At 41.3% G+C, this 24,342-nt stretch overlaps 1 protein-coding gene across 3 annotated transcripts in view; it reads left to right on the forward strand.

Annotated features, from left to right (window-relative positions):
- Window positions 1-8,185: 8,185 nt before the first annotated feature.
- The window catches only part of LPCAT2 (lysophosphatidylcholine acyltransferase 2), a gene marked incomplete at its 5' end in the record, with an annotated part of 30,297 nt that continues 14,140 nt past the window's right edge, over window positions 8,186-24,342 (forward strand). The window contains 8 exons of one of the 3 annotated variants that reach the window (XM_083870126.1): window positions 8,186-8,305; window positions 13,739-13,878; window positions 14,895-15,112; window positions 16,354-16,466; window positions 19,097-19,157; window positions 20,184-20,242; window positions 21,418-21,452; window positions 22,944-22,998. In XM_083870126.1, the coding sequence (XP_083726252.1) occupies window positions 8,186-8,305; window positions 13,739-13,878; window positions 14,895-15,112; window positions 16,354-16,466; window positions 19,097-19,157; window positions 20,184-20,242; window positions 21,418-21,452; window positions 22,944-22,998 (801 nt within the window). Of the gene's footprint in view, window positions 8,306-11,129; window positions 11,255-11,301; window positions 11,388-13,738; window positions 13,879-14,894; window positions 15,113-16,353; window positions 16,467-19,096; window positions 19,158-20,183; window positions 20,243-21,417; window positions 21,453-22,943; window positions 22,999-24,342 lie in introns of those variants that run through there. The other 2 variants (XM_083870127.1, XM_083870128.1) reach the window with 2 other exon arrangements.

A 24,342-nucleotide genomic window follows, 5' to 3' on the forward strand; every position in this document is an offset into this window, starting at 1 on the left:
GTTCTGTGCTCAAAGACAGCTCTGCTCTTGCGCTGGTGCAGCCCCTGCAGGAACCACTGGAGGAGAGGTGGAGGTGGATTGTGAAGGTTGTTACTGGCAAGATAATATCAAAATAAATAGGCTATTGGTAGCCTAATTTCTAACAACTCCCTCCTACTGCAAGTCTTAGGTGATCAGCAACTGGGCAAGGGGCCAGGCAAGACTGAGTCTCTGCAACCAAACACAACTGAAATTGTTGAAAGACAATATAAAGGTGTTTTTGTCTCAGCTATCTGAGACAACCCCAGAACTCCACTGAGACTGCAGAAAGAACCTCAAGAGCCATGGACTGGTCTTATTATTTAAGGAAGTCACATCAGCTGAGGCTTTTAAACCTAGCTGGACACTGTACTAACACACTGAGCAAATGCCTCAGTGCATTGCTAGAGACTTTCAGTATTTATTTTTTATACTAAGATACAAAGTGAAAACATTCTTCAGAGACCATCCTACACCATAAATTATCAAGAATTTTCTAATACTGACAGTTTAAAAACTGCATGGGCTGGGTCATGGAGCTTTAGAGCTGGAAGAAATCCAGTTCCTTCAAACACAGGAGCTGGAATGAACTCAGATAACATCAACAGAGACATAAAATTTAGTACACTGAACCAGTTCTTTTTTCTTTTCCTTATTCCATGTAAGACTCCTGAAATCATTCTTATTATACAATGTGAAACAGAAACTATTGAAAAGAGATAGCGAATGTGAATAAATATAAATATTGGAAGTATAATAGCATGTTAATAAATTACAAAAAAGTCAACAAAAATAGAGAAATCGCAGATCTTATGGCAGCTGTCCATACTGATATTATCACCACAAAAAGGCTTGTTTTTAGATGAAATAACATTGTATTTCAAGGGAAGGTTCAAAACAAAAGATACTTTAGTTCAAGAAAAAGATTAACGTTAATAAACAGAAGGTTCTGATTACCAAAGAAAATTTCAATATGAGGAAGAAATAAACAGACACAGTGTTTAGGCTATGGGAAATTCTCCTGAATGCTGTGCTCAAAACCACATTTTTATTATGTGCTTGACATTTGTCTGAATTTAATACCTGTATGTGTACCATGAAGAAAACATTTGCAGTGTGTGGTGGGGGGATATTACAAAAAACTTTTCCACATCTAGTATCTGCTCATAGTAGGATCTGCAGTGGGATGAAATAAACAGAGCATAGCTTAAACTCCCCATAAACCAAAACAAAAGGCATCACAATATTTCATAGAGATCATGTGCATACATATCAGTTTTCTGTCAGCCAGCTGGTCTTTATGACATTTTGCAGTGAGGTACTGAACAGTTACTAGAAGCTGCATAAAAATGACTGGGGATTTATCGCCCTCTTGTGAATAGGGGAAAAGTTACACTCTTCCTGAAAGTGAACGTGCAGTTGTTGCTGCTACTAAAGAATCCTGTAGTAAAAACACATCTGTACAATTAATAAACAGAAATTCAGATTACTAAAACAGTAGGACCGCTGGTTACTGTAAAATCCATAATAATTTTACCAGAAAAGGATAAATTGCAAAATTAAAAAATAATTCTATTCAAATCAGAACAAACAAGATATTTTTCTATGTAAGCAGGAAGACAGTAATCTGAACTCCACAAAATCACTGTCTAAAGCATTGATGTCAAATGCACAGACTAGCTTAAAGGTGTGAAAACCCTCCCTGACTGCAGCCCCAAAGCATCCTTTAATTGCAAACAGAGCAGGAGGATGAAAACACCTATTTTTCCATGCAGAAGATGCAGCCTTTTAACTGCAAAGAATAGTCATGGGTGCAAATCCAAATTTGTTTGCAGATGCCAGTGAAGTTTGCAGACAGAAGCAGGTGTGTCTTGGTCCAGCACTCCACAGCAGCTCCAAAGGAAACAGTCTAACTCAACACTGGGAATCCATCACACTCCTACTTATTTTTATAGAACTTCCTCTTTGTAGCACTCCTTTCTTCCCTGCTGCTCTGCACCCACTCAGGGTGTCATTGCTCCTTTCCTTCTGCATCTCTGTCTAGTGCCCCTCTCCTTTACCAAGAGACTACTGAAATCAAGGCAAAAGCCATAAAATGTTCAGGCAAAGTCAGCACCCCTCATCTGACAAAAATCCAAGGCCAAGGAGCTGTTGAACACCAGGGTTTCTATTGCACACCTGGGGCTAAGGATGGGCAGCTACATCATCGTTTTACCCTTCCCTTCTTCATGCACTCCTCACTAACTCAATGTTCCAAAGGGAACCCTTCCAACTAAACAACTCTGCAACTGCTTGCTCCCACACACTTCCCTATGTCCCTCACCAGACAGAGTGCCCACCAGTTTCCTCTCAGGCTCAGCCTAGGATGTCACCACACAACCACAGGCCTTCCTGGGCAGGCATGGGCCCTTCCTGGGTGTGTGCACAGCACACCCTGTGTGTCAATACAAATTCATTCTGGTCTTCTGTCACCACACCTAGTACCAAGATGGCTCTCTCCTGCACATCTGCAACAAAGAAACCTTACCCAAACTCTCTCCTGAGATTATTATCAAGGTATGATATCAAGAAGCCGAGTGTCATTTGATCACAAGTAACAGAGGACCCTCGTCCTGAGAAGCAATAATAACACTGCCTTAGAGGAATCTGAGAGCTTCTGTTTGTTTGTGCTGCCTTCCCTAATTTAAAATAAATAAAGCATAAATCCTATCAAAATGAAGGCATCACCAAGCCCTACTATCACAACATAATAACCATTCCCCTGAAAAACTATGTTTAATACCACTTAGCATAATAAATATTCAAAACGATACTGCAGTAAAGAATATAAATTCACCTATGTCTTTCCTCTTCTTAGTAGTGACTGTTAATAAACAGCTTTATAGCTACTATATTTAAATGCAATTAGTTCCATACATTTTTTGCTTAATAAGAAATAATACATATTCATTTCTGCTCATTAACAGTCAGTATATAACTCTTAGCTAATGAACATTCCATTATGTTCTCTGAATACATTGTGGGATAAATTCTCTTTTTGTTGCTCATATCAGTTTACTTCAATTCAGTTGCTGCTAATTAAAATTCTTTTGCCTCATGTAGACAAACCTGGGTTTTTTTGAGTCCCTGGAGACTTTTTTAAGAGTTCTGTTTTATCTTTATGTACAGTCAGCTCTCTAATTAATGCTTTAAATAGGGTAAACTTTACTGAGGCTCCTGGGTTCAGTTCAAAGAGAAAAAAAACAAAAAAACCAACTGGTAATTTTATAGCTCATTCTCACACAAACCACTGGAGTCTCTCTTCTTCTTGTAAATCTACTTTTTTCTTTTGTTTTCAGGTGAATTCAATAATCAGGAAGGTGCCAGTTTGAGAGCACTGGGAGTTGGAGATGCCCCATCATCAGTCAAAAGCTTTCCTTACCCAGAGGAACATAAGAGAAATTCTTGTCAAGTTGTCTAGTTCTGCAGCCAGCTCAGGTGAGGAAGGAGGAATCTCCAAGGGGACGTACCCAATGGACTCCCTGAGATAATACCATCTCTATTTTCACTCAGCATCAGCAAGAGTCAATGCAATTTTTTCCTAAATTGTTATCAGAGCTGGCTCAGCAATCTGTCTGTCTAGAACCAAAAGTCCAACCAAGTCCTACCTACTCCACTGAGACTAACACCACACAAGCTAAGCATTTACTGAAGCATGTCCCTTTGCAGAGGTCATTATCAGATATGACTTGCTAAATGAAAGGATAAGGTTCTTGCCTCTGACTTATTCACCTTATGTCCATTAAGCATTGCAAAGAGAAGAGAATTTAGCAGAAGAAGCTTCAGGGAATTTTCAGGATGAAGTTTTCCTCTTTGGTGCAGCACTCTAAGACTCTTTTACCTGCACTTACAGGCTGGCATGGATAACACACTGGGAACAGTAACTTCTCTCTGAAAAAAAACAGCTAGAAAAACTCTCAAATTGAATGAAGCATTTGTAAACTTACCAAGCAAACACTGTGAACCATATGTGCATCAATATACGGACTATAACAGAAAGTGAAACATTTAAGGAAGAAGGGACAGAGGCAGAGGAACAAATGTCTGTAAGAGAAAACATCTAGGAATACCCAAAAGAAAGATTGGGTTTAGGGATATTTCATTTCTATTTAACATTAAATGAAAACTCCAAGATGCATCTATCTCAGCACTTGTCTTAGAAGAAAAGATAGGTCTGGTTTGTGTACACATGATGCCCCCATGAGTGCCTGCTTGGATGGGTGCATGCATGCAAGTCAGCACCTCCTCCAGTCCCCAAGTACCTGAGCACTGTGAAATGAACAGTCCAGAACTGCTTTCCTTGCTTAAAGTTTCACTAAACCAGTGAATTCTACTGGGGGAAGTGCAGAGCTGGATTCCCAGGAGACTGAAATTTATTGACAGAACCCTAAGGACTTACACACCTTGTGTTACCCAGCCTGCCAGTACCATTTACATGGCATGAGACTGAGGTTCTGTGGTGCACAGTCAGGGCAGAAAGACCTTTGCTATACACAGCTTACCAGGATAATACTGGAAGACTGTCCCCGGTGGAGAAAGATAAACTTCATGTGACTTTTATTACACTTTCTGGCTGCCCTGATGGCTGGAGAGAACATGCTGTCAGCAGGGCCCAGATGGGCACTTAGAAGGCGTTAGCAGGCATTCTTCAGGAGGGAGGCACAAACTGAACTGGCATTAGGGGACCATGGCCTAGACAAGCAAGCAAGCAAGAGGGAAAGCAAGCCAGAAAGCCAGAAAACAAGAAAACAAGAAAAAAAAGCAAGCAAGAAAGCAAGCAACAAGTTGTTGAATTGAGAACAGAAACACATGGCCATCTACTGCTGTCCTCATACACATTTCTCACAAGTAGTTCATATTTAGTACCACAAAAAGAACCCAGAAAATCCGAAGGGCACTTTGCATGAGGAAGTTTTTTAGCTAGTCCTTGACAGGAGCTGTTTTTCTTACAAGCAGTGAACAGATGCTCCCCAGCTGCTGTGTGCTGCAGTGTTACACAGCCAGGCCAGGAGATGGCAGATTTTTGTCAGACAACAGCAGGGAGCAGGTCAAACAGGAGCAGGTTTTCAATATCAAAAATGTCTTTATACACATGTTTTTACAAAGGTAAAACAACAGCCCTGATCAAAAGAATTAAACAGACAAATCTTTAAAAGGGCACGTTCTTTTAGCCCCTGATTCAAATTAGGAATGATTGACAGAAGAGTAAAAAAAAAAGGTTTGCAAATATTTCATATTCTGCAGTATATGTTTTTGCCTACTGCACATTTTATAATAAGATGTTAGAGTAATATTTTACAAAAATGAGGAAAGGAGTAAACTGTTCCAAAGGCAGCTATGATAAGGCAGATATCTTAGTCCATTTTAGACTGTATATCTGCAATTTATATTAAACATTATAAAGCTGCATACATTTAAAAAAAAGCTGTATCTGTTTATAAGAGTGGAAAAACTCCTGTCTTACACTAGGGAAATGTGTACTGAGTTTTCATATATCACTAATATGATTCCTTTGGATTGTATACAGAAGCTACACCTGCTCCAGAGCCACTTTTCTAGAGTTTCAGGGTATAGGGTAAGCTCTTCAGGAAAAACATACGCTGCAAAACTAAAGCTGTGATTTCAACCAAGAAAAATAATAAGTAGCAAGTAAATGGTATTTATTCCCTTGATGTCCATCTTTAGCACCATATAAAGCTTTTTAGTGAAAGATTCCAGGTATCAGCTTTGCAGAAGCTTGGTGGTGTTTTATGTTAGCGGTGCATTGATCAAGATTCAATTTATCATAGATTCACAGACAAAAATGGAATTATTATTCAAAAGATATGCCGACCCCAATTCAGTCAAAGAATTAAATATGATCGCATTGTCTCATATGTTCTGAACACTAAAGTTTTTTTTGCACTGTGCTTGTATTTTGGTAGTTGTGATGTTAAGCCTTTCAAATGGTGCTATAGCTAATCAGCCTGAGAAGAGTAGAAAGTTTATCATCAATATTATTTTTTTTAATAAATGTACAAGTCACCAGAAACACTAATCTACATATAAAAAGCATCATGTCTGCAAAGCCACAGTGTGAGTCACAGGATCAGGCTGGTGGCAAAAAAAAAAAAAGCCAACAATATTATATAGTGATATAATAATATAATTTGTCAGACACAAATTAATCCTTCCTGCCCACTCAGTTGCACTGGTCAGGCCTCCTAGCAGTAGTATTTCCTGTTTGGGTACCTCAAGAAAGATATGGACTCATTGGAGAAAAGCCAGAGGAAAGCTTTAAGTATGCTCAGATATGTAGAAACTATCACCTGGGAGGGAAAATCTGAAAACATTAGTGTGGTGAAAGCATAAGAGAATCACACTACACAAGTGTGCAAAAACTAGCTGCAGAGAGGAGAGGGACCAGTTCTTACATCCACTGAGGATCATTTGCAATGACAGAGATTCCTCTCAGATACAGAAAAAAAAATAATTTCAAGACATTAACAGAGAAGTGCTGGAATGGATCAGCTAGGGAAGCCATAGGCTTTTAAATTTTGTAAAAATTAATTTTAAACTTTGTAAAATCATCTGCCAAGAGTGGTAGAGGTAAAATTGATCTTTCTCCTCTGGAGTTTCCCCCAGCCTTACTTTCTGTGATAACTGTGCTGATCCAGTTCGTTCACAGCTCTCAGCTTTTTCAGAGGACAATGCTGGTTTCGAGGACTGGCAATCACAGGGAAATCCTGGAAACCAGCCAAGGGAAATCCTACATTCATCAAGCTTCCATTATAGGCAGGCTTCAGTTAGCCCAAATATATCATTATGACTACTCCTTAAGCACCTGCAGTTGCAAAACACAAATAATAATTTTATAATAATTAAGTTTTGTGAATGTTGATGGTATCTTTGTGGAAGTGGAGACGTCAAAGTGGGAACTGAACTATGAGATGTTTATAATTAGTTTCATTACAGCAACATGAACAGTCTGGCAACATACAGACAACTGTTGTGCCAGGAAGTACCAATATTTTCACGTGAAGGAAAAACTGGAAAAGCACCATAGCAAAGCCAAGTGTTTGAACCAATGTCACACAAGAGGCCAGAGGCCTGAGCCCAGCGCTGGCTGCTCAGGCAGACTGGCGGCTCAGCCCCACACCGGACGGGATTTCTGTGAGAACCCAAAAGCTCAAAAGCTCAAAAGCCTGCTTCCTAAATGCGGTCAGCGTGGAACTTCCTCTTGGGCTGAAACTTCTGCAGTCAGGCGGGCGGGCGGAAGGTGCCTGAGGACGGTGTTTTACGGCCCTGCAGAGCCCTCCTGGCGCGTCCCTCAGGGCAGGCCTGCGGGAAGGGATCCCGCGGGCACCCGGCACGCAAAGAGAGGCTGGAGCGGATCTGGAGACTTCACGTGCTCCAGAACCAGAACCGCTGTACCAGCCTGAAATGGTGAATACCTGCAGTGGTGAAAATGCACCATTTTCCTAGAAACGGCCTCTGCCGTGTGCCATGACCGCGCTTGCCCCTCTCCTCTCTCAGATAACGGCCCGCGCTGCTCCCAGCGCGTATGAACATCGCCCTGCCATCGCACCCGCCAACGCGGCTCAGCTGCGGCCAGCACAGAGCTGGGCAGAGCGGGGCAGGGCAGGGCAGGGCTGAGGGGACACGGACCCCAGTGCGGGGCAGGGCAGGGCAGGGCTGTGAGGTGACACGGACCCCAGTGCGGGGCAGGGCAGGGCAGGGCTGAGGGGACACGGATCCCAGCGCGGGGCTGCGAGGGGACACGGACCCCAGTGCGGGGCAGGGCAGGGCAGGGCAGGGCAGGGCAGGGCAGGGCTGTGAGGGGACAGAGATCACAGTGCGGGGCAGGGCACGGGCAGGGCTGTGAGGGGACACGGACCCTAGTGCGGGGCACAGCTGAGGAGACAGAGATCCTAGCGCTGGGCAGGGCACAGGCACGGGCACAGCTAAGGACACAGAGACCCCACCGCGGCGCAGGGTACGGGCACGGCTCCGAGGACAGGAACCCTCAGGGCGGCCACCGTCCGCCCGCCCTCACCTGCCCGAGGCGGGGCTCCCTCCCGCGGTGGGCAGGGCTGGCCGGAGCTGCTGGCCCCGGGCTCCGCCGCCGGCTCATGCGCAGCCGCCGGGGATGGCGGCGGCGATGGCGCCGCGGGTGCTGCCGCTGCCCAGGCAGCAGTCCTTCAGCCCGCCCACCGTCCCCAACCCCTTCGTGCACCCGGGCCGCCTCAGCGCCGCCGACAAGCTGCGGGTAAGGCTGGGGGCGGGCGGGAGAGGCCGCCGGGGCCGGGCCGCGCCGCCCGGGGCTGGGATGCGCACGGGAGCGCGGCGGGGCGGGCGCGGCGCCCCCGGGCACGGCTCGGGCCGGGCGGGGCTGCGAACCGGAGCTCCGTGCCGCGCCCCGGGGCTCTGCGGGGCTGTCAGCGCTGCGGGTGAGGGGCACTCATCGCTTCCGAGCCCCCTTGGCAGGGCAGAGCGCGGTGTGAGCGATGGAGGTTTGAATGTGCCGCCGGCAGCCGGAGCTGAGGGGCCCAGCCTGCCCAGCACCGCCCGCGCCCCGCGCAGCAGCCCCGGCTCTGGTTCCCAGCTACAGCTCCTGGCTTTGCCGGGAACAGGCTGCTGATGAGAACATTTCCTTCCCCTGTACGGGAAATGAAGGAAACTGGCATAGTTTGCTTCCTGATCTAATCTAGAGAGCAGATAAACGAGGAACTTATATAAAAGGTCAAAGATGCAAAGGGTGGTCAGCGTAAAAAAGTCACTGGTTTTGAAACTTAATTTTGAAATTAAGTTCTTCGATCTTTCAGAGTCCACAAGCTGCATGCTTGTTCAGTGCATACACAGAGGCTGACTGATTTCAAACTTAAAACTTTTAACATAAGATTTAAAACAAGCTTTTGGAAATATTTGCGCAGTCATTGCTGATAACGTATCACTCTTAGAGAAAACAGGGGTTCAACACCTTCCTGTTTCAAGATTTAAATGCTATCCATCAATCAGTCATGTCAGATGCCTCAGCTCTAGAGTTAAGATGTCAACTTCTCTCTGATATGAAAAGCTAAAACAGAAGATAACTTTTTCAGTCCATGCTGTTTCAGATGCTTAACTGGCTTTAGGCTGATTTTAAGCCCGGGCTGGGGCGGGAGGAGTGATCTCTTGGCTCCATATTGCAGGGTCTACAACCAAAAATGGGACCCCATATTCCACTGGGTCACTGACTGGTGCCACTGGATGAATTGAATCAGTCCTCTGAGCCAAGTGCTGTCAGTATGACTTGTGTATAAGCACACATAAGACTTACAAGATACTCATACAACTAAAAAAACTTTAATTTTTAAAAACATTCTTTTGTTTTTAAAGATAAATGAACCAAATATGAATATATGGTTGAGGACAATGAGGACATCAATGTGTAGGTGAAGTAACAGCATTTTCTGCTGATGGTTATAAATATCTGAAGTTGACATACAACTAAATATTTTATGTTTCATATAGATCTTCCTGAAGTTATAAACAGTATTTTCCCTGAAGGTAGATGGGTAGAGGAAATGTGAAAAACCTGGAAAACAATTTCAAGTCCTTTTATCCCCTGTGTTTTACTAGCAGCCTGGAACACATTTCAAGTGCATCTGAATCAGTAGCTTTAGGCATGAACCCTGAGGAAACCAGAGGTTCCAGAAATGGACAGCTTTCTGTACTGGTTGTCCTTTCTAGAGGATGCACAGACTACTTTCAAAAGCTTGCATTTTTAAGTTACTCCATAATGCACCTGGAAGGAAAAACACCCATCTGGGTTAGGGCCTGGTGCCAGTGAGCTAAGGAGCAAAACAGTCACAGAATTGGAAGGCAGAAAAATACACAAGAGAGAACCTTTTTTGTCTTGTGGTTTGCTCCCTTCTGTTCTTTTCCCCCTATGGTCATAAGGACTGGGATACTTCCTACTGATTGCTTTGTCCTGTAAACCTCTGCTCCTCTTGCTCAGCACTGCTGGTCAAACCTGCTGGGAATAAAGGCCTTACCAGACAGTGTTACTATAAACTTCAGAAAAGGGAAGTCTCCCTTCTCTTTCCATTCATAGCAAGTCTGGTGTTTCTCCATTCTTGCGTGCTAAGGATAGTCTTGTTATGTCTCCCCACTCTGTACTATTCCTTTAACCTACACCAATAGAAACATACCATTTCAAAACTCTCTTTCTTTTGGGGTCCACAGCAGGATTTCCCAGTGTTGGTGACCTTGAATGTAAAGGCTGCTGTGTGCCTGATGAATGGAGATTGAAAGTGAGACAGGGTAGCTGTTTGCATTTAATTCAGGTTTGTTTTCTTAGGGGATTCCTTTTAGAGGTTCTCCCCTAATTTATCCTAAACCAGCACAAGCTTCAAATATAGAAACAGCCAGACTGAAAAGTGGAGTGAGAAGATTTTACAATGTCTTGCCAATCCTTGTTAATAGTTTACAAGCCACCCTTTATTTGTGATTTTTATTTTTCATTCTTTAGAATGTGCCAAGCAAGGATCAGTTGGGCTATGCTAAACATCTTCATGTGCCAAACAGTTTTAAAACAGTTGTCAAATGCTTCTGGTTTCCACCCTGAGACTGAAGTTGGCTGCAATTCATTGTTGAGATTTTTCCTGGGTTTTGTTCCTGATTGCTCACTTCCTGTCTTAACTTCTGAACTGCAAATGCAAAGCACAAATTCTAGTTAAGTCGTTACTGGATTCCAGTTTATTCAGAAGAGATGCTCAGTGGACTTCTGCAGTGGTGAACTATCTAATTCCACAACCAGCATGCTAAAAGCACTATATTTGCAGGCAAGCAGCTGGACTGCCTGGCAGAGGTGACATCCTCTGGATGCTCATGGAACACCGTCTTGCCCTGCGTGTGCTGCTATGGGGGACAGTCCATCTGATCACAGCCTCAGATGTGAAACTATTTCAGTGGGAGTTGGGCTTCATTCTGGTCCCCAGCCTGCTCTGCTGCTGCTTCCTAAATAACTTGACAGCAGCTAAAGTTGAACAAAATTTCTTATGGAATTCTGTGGCTTTCTGATAGACCTGCTTTTCCACTTTGCAGGTTCCTACCATCAGTGGAGGTATAATCCCATGTATTGATCAAGGATCAGTCAGCTCTGGGAGTGGACCTGGACTGCCAGGACTGCTGCAGTGACAGGATATGCAGTTCCTGCAGAGACAGTAAACAGAAAGTACATGGGTGATTCAGTATGTGGGAAAAGGTTCTTTGGATGACTCAGAATAATTCTGTCTTGGTGATTACTGCACAGAAGCTGGAATGGCTCTGATCCTACTGAGCAGTAATTAAACTTTGTATTTTTCTCTGTATGTTTTTCTCCTATACTTTCCCTTTTCTAGTCTACCTTGACCCTTCTCTTTTCTGTCCTTTTCTTGCCCTATTCTGCAGCTGATGGAGCAGAAACCAACTCTGCCTCATTACACAGTGGCCTAGAAAGCCAATAACTTGCATCAGCAAATCAGTACCACCTGTGCATCTGCCTAAACTAGATTAATGAATTTATTAAAGTTTTGAAGAAGGGATTGTTTTGCTTTTGCTATAGCATCCTTTATTTTTCATTTTAGGTCAGTATATATATATTCTTTTTTTTATGAAGAAAAACATTATTTTAAGTTAAACCACACTGATTATGCTTGCACTGCACATAACTGGATAACTGAATGCAGTTGAAACGCACTACAGATCATAGTAAAAGAGGATGCATATATATTAAAAAAAATCTAATTTTGGGAGACAAGCAAGGAGTCTCTGTTCTACCAGACTTTTTTAGGTTTGCCACATCTGGCACCAGAGCGAGTGGAGGCAATAGATCTCTAGGGTCAAACCTGTCCTGCTCATTTCTGTGATCCAGAGCAGTCTTTCACCTGTTTTCTTTAAAGTTATGATTAAAATTCCATAGCTAGTTACACAGAACTGTTAAAGAAAAGAAGAAAATAATCAGATCTCTGTATTCAGATCTCTTCTGGAAACACATTGTATAGCAGTGCTTACAGAACATAAACATCAACACAGTGTACCTGCTTATCGTGCTTATCTTAATTTACTCTGTGTATCCACTGTCATGTTTGCTCTGTTGTTACTGTGCCTGTGGTAACACAGAAGCGAGTTCTGAAGCTCCCAAATTCATCTTAATCCTCATCAGTGTCAGAGGGTTTAGAGCCAGATGGCAGAGCCTCTCCTGAACATTGGCAAGAGGAGCATAAGCAGACATTACATGAAGATGGAAGGGATTTGGTGGGAGGGAAAGGACTGTGTTGGTGAAAGGGAAATTAGAAGCAAGTGTCTGTATCAAAATTTTGAATAAAGTATACACTAAGGTGCTTATATTCAAATATATTACACTTGTTCCTTTTTAAAGAAAAGATGTAAATCAAAATCCACTGTGATGTTAATAATCATGGCTCTAGGAGGTTGCAAACTATTTTATAAAACTGACAAAAAGCCTTGCTTTTTCTGTACTGTAAGAGGCCATTGTTAAAGAGCTGACTGGAAAAGTTGATTTTGAGAGAGGAACACTGTTGTTCAATTGTAGATTTTGTTAAAAACTGGTAAAGCATAAAGTGTAGTAAGCCCATAAGAACTCTCCTTCAGTAACCTCTCCCATACACTTGAACTGGTGGACCTGTCAGTCTGTGACATACTCTCAGATAAGTTTTGAGGGACTTGAAGAAACAGCCCAAATAAATTATTAAAAAATCACTATTGCAAGTTTTTTGGGGGTGTGTTTTGTTTTGTGCATAGGTTTGCACACAGACTGATCCTCACAGTGAATGGCAACTGAGCTGGATTAGTGCCAAAGGCAGTTGAACCCTTTGCGGGATTCCCAGGAATGCTGGGCTCTGACCTGCTCGCACAGCTCACCTGCCTGCCAGCCCCAGCCATGCTCAATCTGCACAGTGCTTGTTGCACCATAAAGGACAGCCTTCAGGATACACTTTCTAACCTGATGTGCTGGAAGAATTTCTTCTGCCCTGCCCTGTACCAGAGCTACCTGTGGTACAACATGGTGCTGATACACCTGTTTCCTGGAGCTATACATGAAAATACACAAGATAAAGATTCCTTTGGGAGGGCTGGGGAGGATTATTTGCAGTCAGGGCAGTTAAAACCTTCGTTTTGCTTAAGTCCCAGCTAGGGGAAATGGTGTTGTGTGTGCACAGCTCCCTGGAGCAGTAGTGAGGATCACTTGCAACAATATTGTGACTCAACACAAGATTTGCTATTTGAAAGGGCAAGAGTACAATTAGTCATCTTAATGATCCCACTTGACTTCTAGATAGGCAGCTACTGATAGAGAGCTCTGCAGTGGAGATATGTGTCATTTGGGCAGATTCATCTGAGCTGGTTGTGTGCTGCAGACCAGGACCAAATATAAACTGGAGCCAGCAAACTTAGTTTACCCTCTGTGTCGTGCTACATCCAAGTCAAAAATGTAAATACTCGGATATTCCAGTACTTCTTGAAATGGGAACTCAGAAGTGAAAATTAAATACCATAAATTACTTCCCATAAGAACACTGGAATTATTAAAGCTTTCCTTATTAAATGAAAAAGCAATAATAGTAGTACTTTTAATTCCTTGTAAAGTAACTACACAGATAGCAGAGTCATTTCTGTTGATACCATTTCTTGAGATTTTTCACCTCTTGTTTTCCAGACTGTTCTCCAGGGGATCATTTTGCTTCCCCTCCGTGTCATATGCATCATATTCATTTTACTGCTAGCTTGGCTGTCTGCATCAATTGCAACTTGCTGTCAGCCTGGAAGAGGATTTCTGCCACTGAAAGGATGGAGAAGGTGAAAAAGCAGCCAATATTTGTGAAACTAAGCTTATTTTTTTCCTAATAAGACAAAGCTTTTTTTTTTTTTTTTCCTCTCGCTCCTCCTTTTGATTAAAGAAGATTCTTCAGGATTTTTTACCCATTTCTATGAAGCAAATTTTTAATGAGTGCATTTTACAACAATTGTGTAAATGGTATTTTTAAATAGGTAAATTTTTGGTTGTCTTGAGACAAAAAAAACCAAATTATAAAAACATTTATAGACTATCTGTAAGCCAGAACTTAAGTAATGATCCTAGCAGGAATATTTGAGAAAAGAAATTCATTAAGCAAGTCTTTTGTAACATGACTTAGGCTTAGCTGTTGTGTAGCCTTTGTCATTTCTGCTGTGCTACGTTTCTATGACAAAATTAGCTTTGACAGCTCTCTCAGCTGCATTGCCCTTGAAGTGGTATTTCACAGCTGATTTTGTGGGTTCTGGGTTTCAGTCACTTACTTCTGACCTCAAAGTTCCCTTCTAGCCATGATGCACTGCAGCTGCAGGAGGAGGAGGAGACACAGAAGGTGAATTCTAACAAGACCAAAAGCTTAGGGAGAGTCCCATGAAAGGAACAAGTCCCCTACTGTGGGAACAGGTTCCACTAAGAAAACATTGTCATTTAATCTTTCTTGTTTAAAACTGATAGTAAAAAAACAGTATCGGCTACATAAATTCTTACAAAAAGGACATTAAATCTGCTAATTACTCCCCTCACAATAGTGTTGTGGTACAATGCCATCAAATATGCCCTGAGAAATAGTGTACCTGGGAAGAGGGTTTCTGTACATTGCCTTATCTTCCATCATGGAAAGATGATGTCCCCTTCCCTCCTTCCCCTTTAGCCCAACATTCTGCTGGTGAGGAGCATTGCTACCCTGTGTGGCACCCCATTGCTGGTTAGAACTAGGAAATTTGTTAGGAGCTTTTCTTTTGAAGTATAAAATGAATCCTGACTGTAAGGTGGATGATATTTTTGTGTTTCTGTTTACAAGGAGGATGATCCAGACAACCCTCTCCAGCCTGACTCGTATGGCGTACTTCGTGATGGGATTCCAAGTTAAAGTGAAAGGGAAAGCAGCGAGTATACAAGAAGCCCCAATCTTTGTTGCAGCTCCTCATTCAAGCTTTTTTGATGCCATTATTTGTGCCCTGACTGGAATGCCATCAATAGTGTCTAGAGCAGAAAATTTGTCAACTCCTGTATTTGGCAGTAAGTATTTATGAAAAAAAAATTAAAAGTTAAAAATCAATGACTCGATATTGGGCCAAAAATTTTATCTCCTAGAGTGATTTAAGGGCAGACTTTCAAGCTCTTTAGCTTCCAAAGATACTGACAAATTATTTCCAGTGAAATTCCTGTGACACATTATCTTTCTGAATTGGTAAAAATGCCTAGAAGTTATGCTGTTTCTTTTCAGGTATGAAATACAGTATCATTTTGAACTTGTTTTATAGTGAAAGCATGTTTTGCAGCTGCTCAAGGTGGAAGCTTTCTCTTTAATTCTCCCAGCAGTAGCTCAAAAAAATTTGTTCCACTGCTGACTTTTAACAATGTGGCCCACAAATGTGAGTGAAGGTTATTTCAAAACAGACCCAAACTACAGTAGTATGGAAAATACCACATCTATAAGATTAAACTTGCAGGCACTGTTATGGATTTTTTTAATGGGAGCAAGACCAGGAAGGAATAAAAGAGGAGTTACTCAAAAAGGAAATGCAGGGAATGGAAAAGATCAGATGAGTCATGCTTCTATTATTTTCTCCTCCTTCTGGCACAAAAAGAATCCCCCCTTGCATTATTGCTAGAATCAGCTGTAGACTTTCTGCTGGCTATACAGTAACCCAGAAATAAACACAGCAGGCAACATAGCAAAGTGTTTTTGTAGAAAAGAAATGAACAGAGGCTATATTGATTTTAGCTTAAAAGCCAGGATTGGGGCTGAGAAGATAATTCTTTGTCAGGCTTCTCATCACAAAGGTCCACATTCTGATGTAGACTTCTGATTAAATGAGGGGTTTTTGTCTGTGATTTACATTGAAGCTGTGCATGCTTTGTAACGAAAAAGGGAAGGCTAAAACTACATTTTGGGTGCAGTCTGCATAAGTTAGGCCTGAACATGGCCCATGAGCTGACCCAGTCAGGTCACTCTATTAGAATGGTGTGGAAATGCTTAGTGAAAAATAACAGCAATATTATTAGAATGTGTTTGGGTGAATTTTGCGTGTTTATATCTACTGTAAAGCTCCTCAGCTGCCAGGCTGGGTAAATCTTCTGTGTCTTACTTCCCATTCTGTAGAAAGAGAATAATAACACTCTTATCGATGTAGTCTGAAAGCTGTTAGTGTGAAGTCTGTCTCCTTGCATCTGAATAACAAGTTTTTGTTACAAGGAGGCCTTGAACCCATCTAAGCACTAGTATAAAGCAATTTTTTTTTAAATCTGTTTCACAGCAATTTTAGGTTCCCTTCAGCCTGTAGCAGTTTCTCGTCAGGACCCTGATTCACGGAAGAACACGGTTGCTGAGATAACCAGGCGGGCATTATCGAGAGGCCAGTGGCCACAGGTAATAAATACACTACTAACTTCTCTTCTATCATGTATTTCTATTCTCTGTTCAATGTGCATCACAATAGCACAAGTGACTAGCTGGATAGGATTCTTAAAATCCAGAAATGAAGTCAGCTCTCAGGTATATCACTGGGTTAAGAAGGGAAAAAGGAATTTTGTTGTGACAAATGAATCAGTGAAATCTAGCCAGTACCAATTGCTGTTGCAAATGCAGATGCTCTTGACTGTCTGTTTTCTCTTTTCAAGTCTTAACATGCTCCCTTCAGTGTTGGTATGTGGATCAGTATTCTGAAGCTCGACTATATAGCTGTGCTCACACCAGGTAGAGGATGAGCAGTTGATGAGATGGGTAACCCAGACTGTCCAAGATCAGTATAAACAGTACTTTAGCTCCAATCTTCAGTTTCTCACACAGGGTGTAGATGAGATGGAGCTCAGTTCACTCTTCAGCTTAATAATGCACTAAACCCAAGATTTTTAGATTGATCTGAGCTGTGGAAAGATTTTGATATGGAAGCGATAGTTACTGCTTCTGCAGTGTTTCCCATGGTCATTCCTCAGCAGCAAGCTGCTGTTCTGCTTCCAGGTCCTGGATGGCTTTCCATGTGGAAGGTCTAATGGGGCAGGGGCTGATCAGGAGGAAGGAAAACGTTGAGGCGGCAGCTCTGCTGCTTTTATGAAAACCAGAGGCCTGGAATGGAAATCCTTTGGAAGAGGAAAGACTGGGAGTAATTGTGCATCAACTGACATCTCATTTGGGAGTGCCTTTGTGCTTTCTTCTTGTTGCATTGACTCTGGTCTCACATTGCCTTCAGATACCACAAATACGATGTCATTGCTATGCTGCTGGACAAGTCTAGTCACTGATGATATAAAACCTTTCTCCAAACATCTCAGATTTGTGTATAAACTCATGCTTTGTGTTTCGGATTACCTCTTGACTTGTTTTCTTATTTACTGATTTTCTAATTTACTTAAAATAAAAACAGAAAGTGACTGGTTCAGTAGCTGAAGTCACAAGATCTCTTTAGTCATAGTTGGGTACCCGCTAAATGACTAAGAGAAATCAACTTTTCTTTCACTTTTGTTCCAGTGAGTGGCTTTTGAGGAAAACTAAGAGGCAAGTGAAGGCAATAGACTTCAGTAGGAGGCATCTCTGACAGCTAGACCTGCCGTCTACTGCTCTGCTTACTGAACAGTTTCTAGAAAGAGGCTATTCAAGTAGGGAAGACCAACACTTGCAATTTTTTTTTATAATGGTATTACTTACACATTTCATACATTTTTACTTCATAAGTACCTTCTAAAAGCTTTTTTAACATTTAGAGTACTTGGACTCATAAATGTATTTTTCTAAGCTGCTCTAAATAATTTTAGAGCTTTCATTTTTTTTTTTTTTTTTTGTCAGTTAAACGTGCACATGCCAATTTTTTTTTTTAATACTGGGCTTAGAGACTACACTGGTGCTTATGATTTGCTAAACTGTTCTGGATGAATGCCCTGGTAGACCTGATCTCTGCTGAAAGCAGAGAAAAGGGAGATGGGCTCCTGCACCAGTGCTGCACTTCGGATGAAACCTAGATATGTATTGTGACAAAAATAGATCATGAGTCAAGTAATCTGGGAATCTCCAAGACTGAGTCAGCAGTGCAGCTGAGGGTGTCACTGAGTGATTCCTAGTCCTGTGCCCTGGCCACACTTTCTGATTACAGGATGAGTCACTATATTGCAGCAGAGGACTGGCTGCAACTTGCTGTCTGCAGTTGCCTCTTTCATACCCTTGAACAGTCTTGTGTCCCTTGGGTGTGACCTTCTGAGGCCTCTTTCACAGCTAACCTTGACCTGTTCATTCAGACTGAAGTGGGAGCACACCTTGAACACTTGATCCAGACCACTTTGTGCTGGGGTGTTTTTAGAATGCTCCTTACGATCTTGTAATGTTGTGAGAAATTCAAAGCTTGTGTTCCATAGGGGGCTGGATTCAGTGTGTCACATTGCAGTTCATAGTGCACTTCATGTACTGTCTCAGACACTAATTCAGAAATCTTCTGGGTGTTGGTGTGTCTGAGTAACTGGGGTTCAGAGGCTGCTGTGGTGTGTAATGCCTTCAGAGCTCTGCCTCACAGCACATGTCTTCTCTCCTTTTGCTGTGCTTCTCAAGCTGTGATCTCATCACAGCTGGTATCTCACTGATAGCATCTCTGCCTCTAAATGCCCAAGTACCTCATGCACTTCCTTTCAGCCCAGACTCCTATATTTATACACCCAGCAGTTCAATAAGGAACTGCTGTCAGAGGAACATTTCTATTATTACTAACACTAAAATTACAAGTGAAACACTTAAAGCCTTTTGTACTGTATTTCTGAACTGATAAAGGCCTTTCCCCAGAACTCTTTCCTTAGAAAGCATTGGTTTCCAATCTAGATGGACCAGGTTAATAATATTGTGAGCATCCTTCATTAATATGTTTGTTTCCTTTGGAAGCAGCAATGATATTCTTGTAATACAGTACAACAGGTCACAGAGCTTGCCTAATGTCAGCTTGTGCATAACAGACACTACAGTATAATCCTTTTGTGAAATATATGTGTTTACATATATTTTTCTCTCTCTTTAAATCCAAGATACTGATTTTCCCAGAAGGCACCTGCACAAACCGGTCCTGCCTGATCACATTTAAACAAGGTGAGGGATTTTATCCCATGGTTGTTGGAAAAAATATGTGATATTAATTTGATAGTTGTAGTAAGGACTGAACTTGTGAAGGTACATCATCCACAACAGCACTGTAGTAATCCCTTATATTCTTAAAGTTTCAGTGGCAATAAACCCAGTCTTTTATACTAGTCAGCTTCCTTCTCTGGTTTGTGCTATTGTGTAGGATGCAAAATATCTGTGACTTACATGATTAGTTAGTTTAGGGATTTTTCTGGGTAGAGTTTTCATCTAAATTATTTACTCAGAAACTCAACTAGGATTGTTATGAGATGAATGTATGAACTTTTATCTCAGCTAACAGTTGGGCTGTCTTGGATTCCTGTAAATTTTGCCATGCAAGACTCAGCAACCAAGTTACAAAATGTCTTTGTGCAAGCCAGGACAACAAATCACTTTTAACACAGAAATATACTTCATTGCATCACTGATTGTTGTGCTGCCCTTCAGTTAAGAAAAGAGAGCAACCTGACTTTAACTGTTTTACAGTGTCTTGCGTAGAAGTGTTACAAAACCATTACTACGTGTCCAGATCCGTATCACTTGTAATGATCAGAACACAGAGTGATGCAGGAAATGCTCAAAAGCCTTGTGAGCATCTCATCCTCTGAAATTAATGCATGTCAGTGGAGAGATAATGCAAAGAAAATGAGTTTGAACTCATTTCAAATCTGCCAAATAATTTCAAACTCATTTCAATCTGCCAAATCTTAGGCAGCTTTTTTCTTGAGATGGAGCTGAACTCTCTTCTGTCCTGACATCTTGCTGGTTGTGCTGCTGATTTAAAAACCATTAAAAAAGCAAAGACCCAACCTACAATACACAAAACACCCAAATCAAACAGCAAACAAAAAACTGAAGTAGAACACTTCTCATTCTCCTTGAGTTTTTAAAATCATCTCCTTCCAGGTACTGTTGTCTGAAATATATCACTTAAAGCTCCCAATTGCTGTATTAAGCTTAGTTGTAACAATTAGTTCTAATTTGTGGCTGCAGGTGCCTTTGTTCCACGAGTCCCTGTCCAACCTGTGTTACTCCGATACCCCAACAAGCTGGTGAGCAGAACCAGATTCTTCTGTTACTAACTAATAATACAGAGGGCAAAAGCCTGACTTAAGTGGAACCTACAATAAATACTTTGCATTGTTACTGAAGAATATATTGTCCCAAGCTTTAGCATGGAAGAGCTCCTGGAAGTAGCCAGGCTTCCCAAGTGTCACCATGGTGTAGTTGCTGTTCTGACTGAAAAATAACTGCTGGGCTTCTTAGCTAAAGAGGGGAGACAGGAAAGTATTGCAGCGGAAGTTGGAAACTTCCTGCAGCACCACAGAGCCTGTACTTTGAAGTCTAAAATGGACACAACTTCTCTATTAGTCATCATTTTTTGGTTAACCTCAAGATAGCCTTCCTGCAAGGGACTTGCAAAGTTTCTAAACAGAAGCAAGGCTGAGCCATGCAGTACAATCAACAGCCCTCCTTAGGAGAGCAGCTTTGCAGATGTGCTTTTCATGCAGCATTTGTTGTGCAGCTCCACTTAACTGCACCTGTAAGGCTGGGACCTTTTCAACTTTTTTAAAAAATTACCTGGTCATCCAACAAATCCAGAAAAGACCAAACTTTCAGTTCTTGATATCTTGTTAGGATTAAAAATATGGTTGCTATTGTTGTTATTTGCAAAGACTCCTTTGCGTAATCCTTTTATAAGTGAATGTCGGAAGTGAGCCACTCAAGGGGATTGGTATCACATTTCACTGATAAGATTTAAGGATCTGCCAGTACACACTGTAAAAATAAGAAATAATAAACATAGAGAAAGAGGAAAAAGAAATCAAAGAACAAGCATGATAAATTATGCAGAAATGTCCTTAAAAACTAAATGAGACATATTTATGAGAATGCCTCTCTAAAGGGACTAGTAAGGCCCACTGACAGTGTTACTAATTTTTCTTTTCCCTACTTCTGTCTGTTTGGGTGAGAGTGAATGATTTACAATATCTAACTAACTATAAATGTTATTCCCCATTGTTTATAAAAGTCTGCCATGCTTATTTCAAAATTTTTAAGGCAAGGAATCCTATCTGCCTTTACACCTTTATTTATTTTCACTACAGGCCTATAAAAACATCATCCACTTTTACTAAACTTGTGTCTGTTTTAAATTGTAACTTATATGCCTGCTAACTTTCATCTGGTTTTGTCATACATTTCTGTGTTTTATTTTTTTCGTTAGGATACTGTGACCTGGACATGGCAGGGCTATTCATTGTAAGTTTCTTAATCCTACTGAAAATTACATACAGAATTTTTCCCCTGTTTCTAAACAGTCTGCCAAACAGATTCCACTAAGCCAAGACACATGTTCTTCTAGATCTGTTTTTATGAGGGGGAAATACCTGGGGATAATGTTGTCATACAGTAGATTTCCTATCTGAAGGGCTGGAAAAAGGGGTTAGCAAAGGAAAATATTATTTCCAGTTCCACCACTCTTCTTTTTTCATTTTCTCCTGATTCACACATTACACTAGAACAAAAGAAAGGGAAGTATTAAAGAACCTTCACAACTGCACTGAAAATACGTCTGGAAAATACTTTTCACTTTACAAACAGTCATTAAAATGTGCATTTTCAGAATCCATATACCACATTTTCATGTGGAATATGTAGTGTATCTCAGTACAGTAGTCCTGACTTACTAACATTTGTAAGGCAGCTAATTTTGAAACACATCTGGACTACTGGAGCTGATCATAAGCACCTTTTAAGCTAGCCTTTTAAATATATGTGTGTGTATATATATATGTGTGTGTATAATCCTAACATCTGCACACTCAGACAATGGACATGATAAAAATGTCTATTTCAGTTTCCCCAGATTTTTGGTCTTAGTACTATTGCTGATACATTTATCAGCATACTGAGAATAATGAACATTGCAAATTCTGTGCATACTACAGATTTCCTCTATGGAGGATTTACACTGAAAGATTAAAATAGAGCTTTATCTTCAGTTATGAGATATGGAGTAGGAATAGACAAAGAAAGACCTGAAATAAGAGGTATCCCCATGGGAGGGAGGAGGCTCCATTCACCCAGAACAGAGAAATGCGCTAAGCCTGGTGGCTGGATGGCGAAGGCTCAAATCAAAAACCTGTGAGCTGGTGAAAGGAACTGCTTAGCAAAGTCATGAGGAGAGAAGGGATGGATGGAGAAGAGCTCATGGATTCTTAACAAAACTTAACTGGAACCAGGAGAATATTCCTGCACAGACATGCAGATCCAAAATGCAGAACCTGTCTCACTCTTTGTAAAACTTCCTGGATATTGCAGCCAGGACAGGACAGTAGCAGGCTCCTTCTCAGAAACCTCCTGACATAGTTTCTGCTTTCACTTACTTCTCTCTTACTTTTGTGCCTTGCTGGGAGAAATACCTGATGTTATGTGTTATAAAATCAAGCATTAGGAGTGGACACATGCAGAAGATAGGTAGAATCCCATAGGTTCTCTTGCTTTTTCCCTTTTCTTTTTTTGTTTTGTCCAAAACAAGAACAGAGAAAGACTGCTTGAAAGTTTTCTTTTATAATATGTTAGAAAAAATGCAAAAAGCAACTTTTTGGGAAACTTCACTGCAAAGTACTTTAAAATCTTGCTTAATATTGGCTTTGGTTTTTTGTGCTTTAAAAAGTTTAATTTACTGACATGCAAATACTTTGTTTTGTTAAATAAGTAAAATTTACTTTTCTTCCTCTTTGCCTGCAGTAAAGAGCTGTGCATTATGACACTGTGTCAGATCTTCACAAGATTAGAAGTTGAGGTGAGAATTGGAAGTATTTTTGTACTAAGATTTAGCAACTAGGGATATTCTGCTTTTATAAATGCATTACTCACATTAGTAGTTATTTTTAGTGAACTATAAACAAATGTTTCAGAAACAAGAACAAGCATCACAGTAAGTAATAGATTTAATTTGTTGTCCAAATGTATCTATCATTCTGATGAATTTCTAAGACAGCTTCCAGAAATGTCTTTATTTTTGAAGCATTATAAAATCACTGTTAATTATCACCACATGAATTCTACAGATGTCAAAACTAAGAATTAACATACATTCTGTCAAAGGTAACAGCTTCTTTTTCCCACCTCCCCATTTCTCTGATCCCTTCAAAGTAACCTTCTCTTCCTCACCATCTCCCCAGGCTGGAGTCTTAAGATTTTTTCAACTAAGAGCTCAAGTACTTGTCCTGAGCCTCATATAAGGAACTAGTTCCCTTGATCATTAAAATCCACTGCACAGCACAGGGACAGATGGACGACAACTGAAACAACATGCACACTTCTTAATGTGAGCCCCTATGCTCTAAGTGCTCCCTGTCAAAGAGGCAGCTTTCAAAATACATTCCCTACCAGACCACAGAGGATTGTCAGTGTGGTCTAAGTTGATAAGGAACCTGAGGAAAGGGAGAAAATTACATGTTTTGCTGTTTATTTGCAAAACACAGAATTTAGCAGAGTCCAAAGATTTGTGAATACAAGCAGTGGTGTTACTGCTAACAGTTGGCAATGTAGTCTGTGTTGTGGAGCAATGAAATTCATTTTAAGGGAGCATCTTGTTACTATATAGTGCATGCATTAGACACATATTTGTAGAAGGTGTAATCAAGATATAATTCTCCTAATAATTTTGTTCAGTAGGGCACAGCTATGTGATTTATATACATAGAAGCAAGAAACAGTTAATGTAGCCCTTCCAGTAGAAGGAAGAGCTTTGTTTTCCCCTGCTTCAGAACAGAACTCAAACTTGTTTGCTAGAAAATAAATTTCATGTTCTAAGAGATGAAACTGAAACATGAAAAAATTTGCTGCTTTCACAGCAGCAAGTGTCCCCAAAATGGAACTAATTTCTTAGTGTCAGTGCAAGAGCCTTTCAGTTCCTGAAAAGAGAAGGGCCACATTTTCCTGTGGAAGGAGGCAATCCAACTACTCCTTTTAGGAGTGGACATTTCTGTTGTTGTCTCATCCTGTGAGCAAGTAGCCTCTTCACTCCCACCAGGCTTGCACTGCCTCTGCCTGCTGTGCAGGAGCAGTGGTCAGCTCCAGGGCTGTGTGTCCATGTCCAGTCCAGCTATAACACACTGGGATATTGAACATGAAACTGAGA

Source organism: Zosterops lateralis (genome assembly GCF_965231275.1).
Source record: "Zosterops lateralis genome assembly, chromosome: 12".
NCBI classification, from domain to species: domain Eukaryota; kingdom Metazoa; phylum Chordata; class Aves; order Passeriformes; family Zosteropidae; genus Zosterops; species Zosterops lateralis.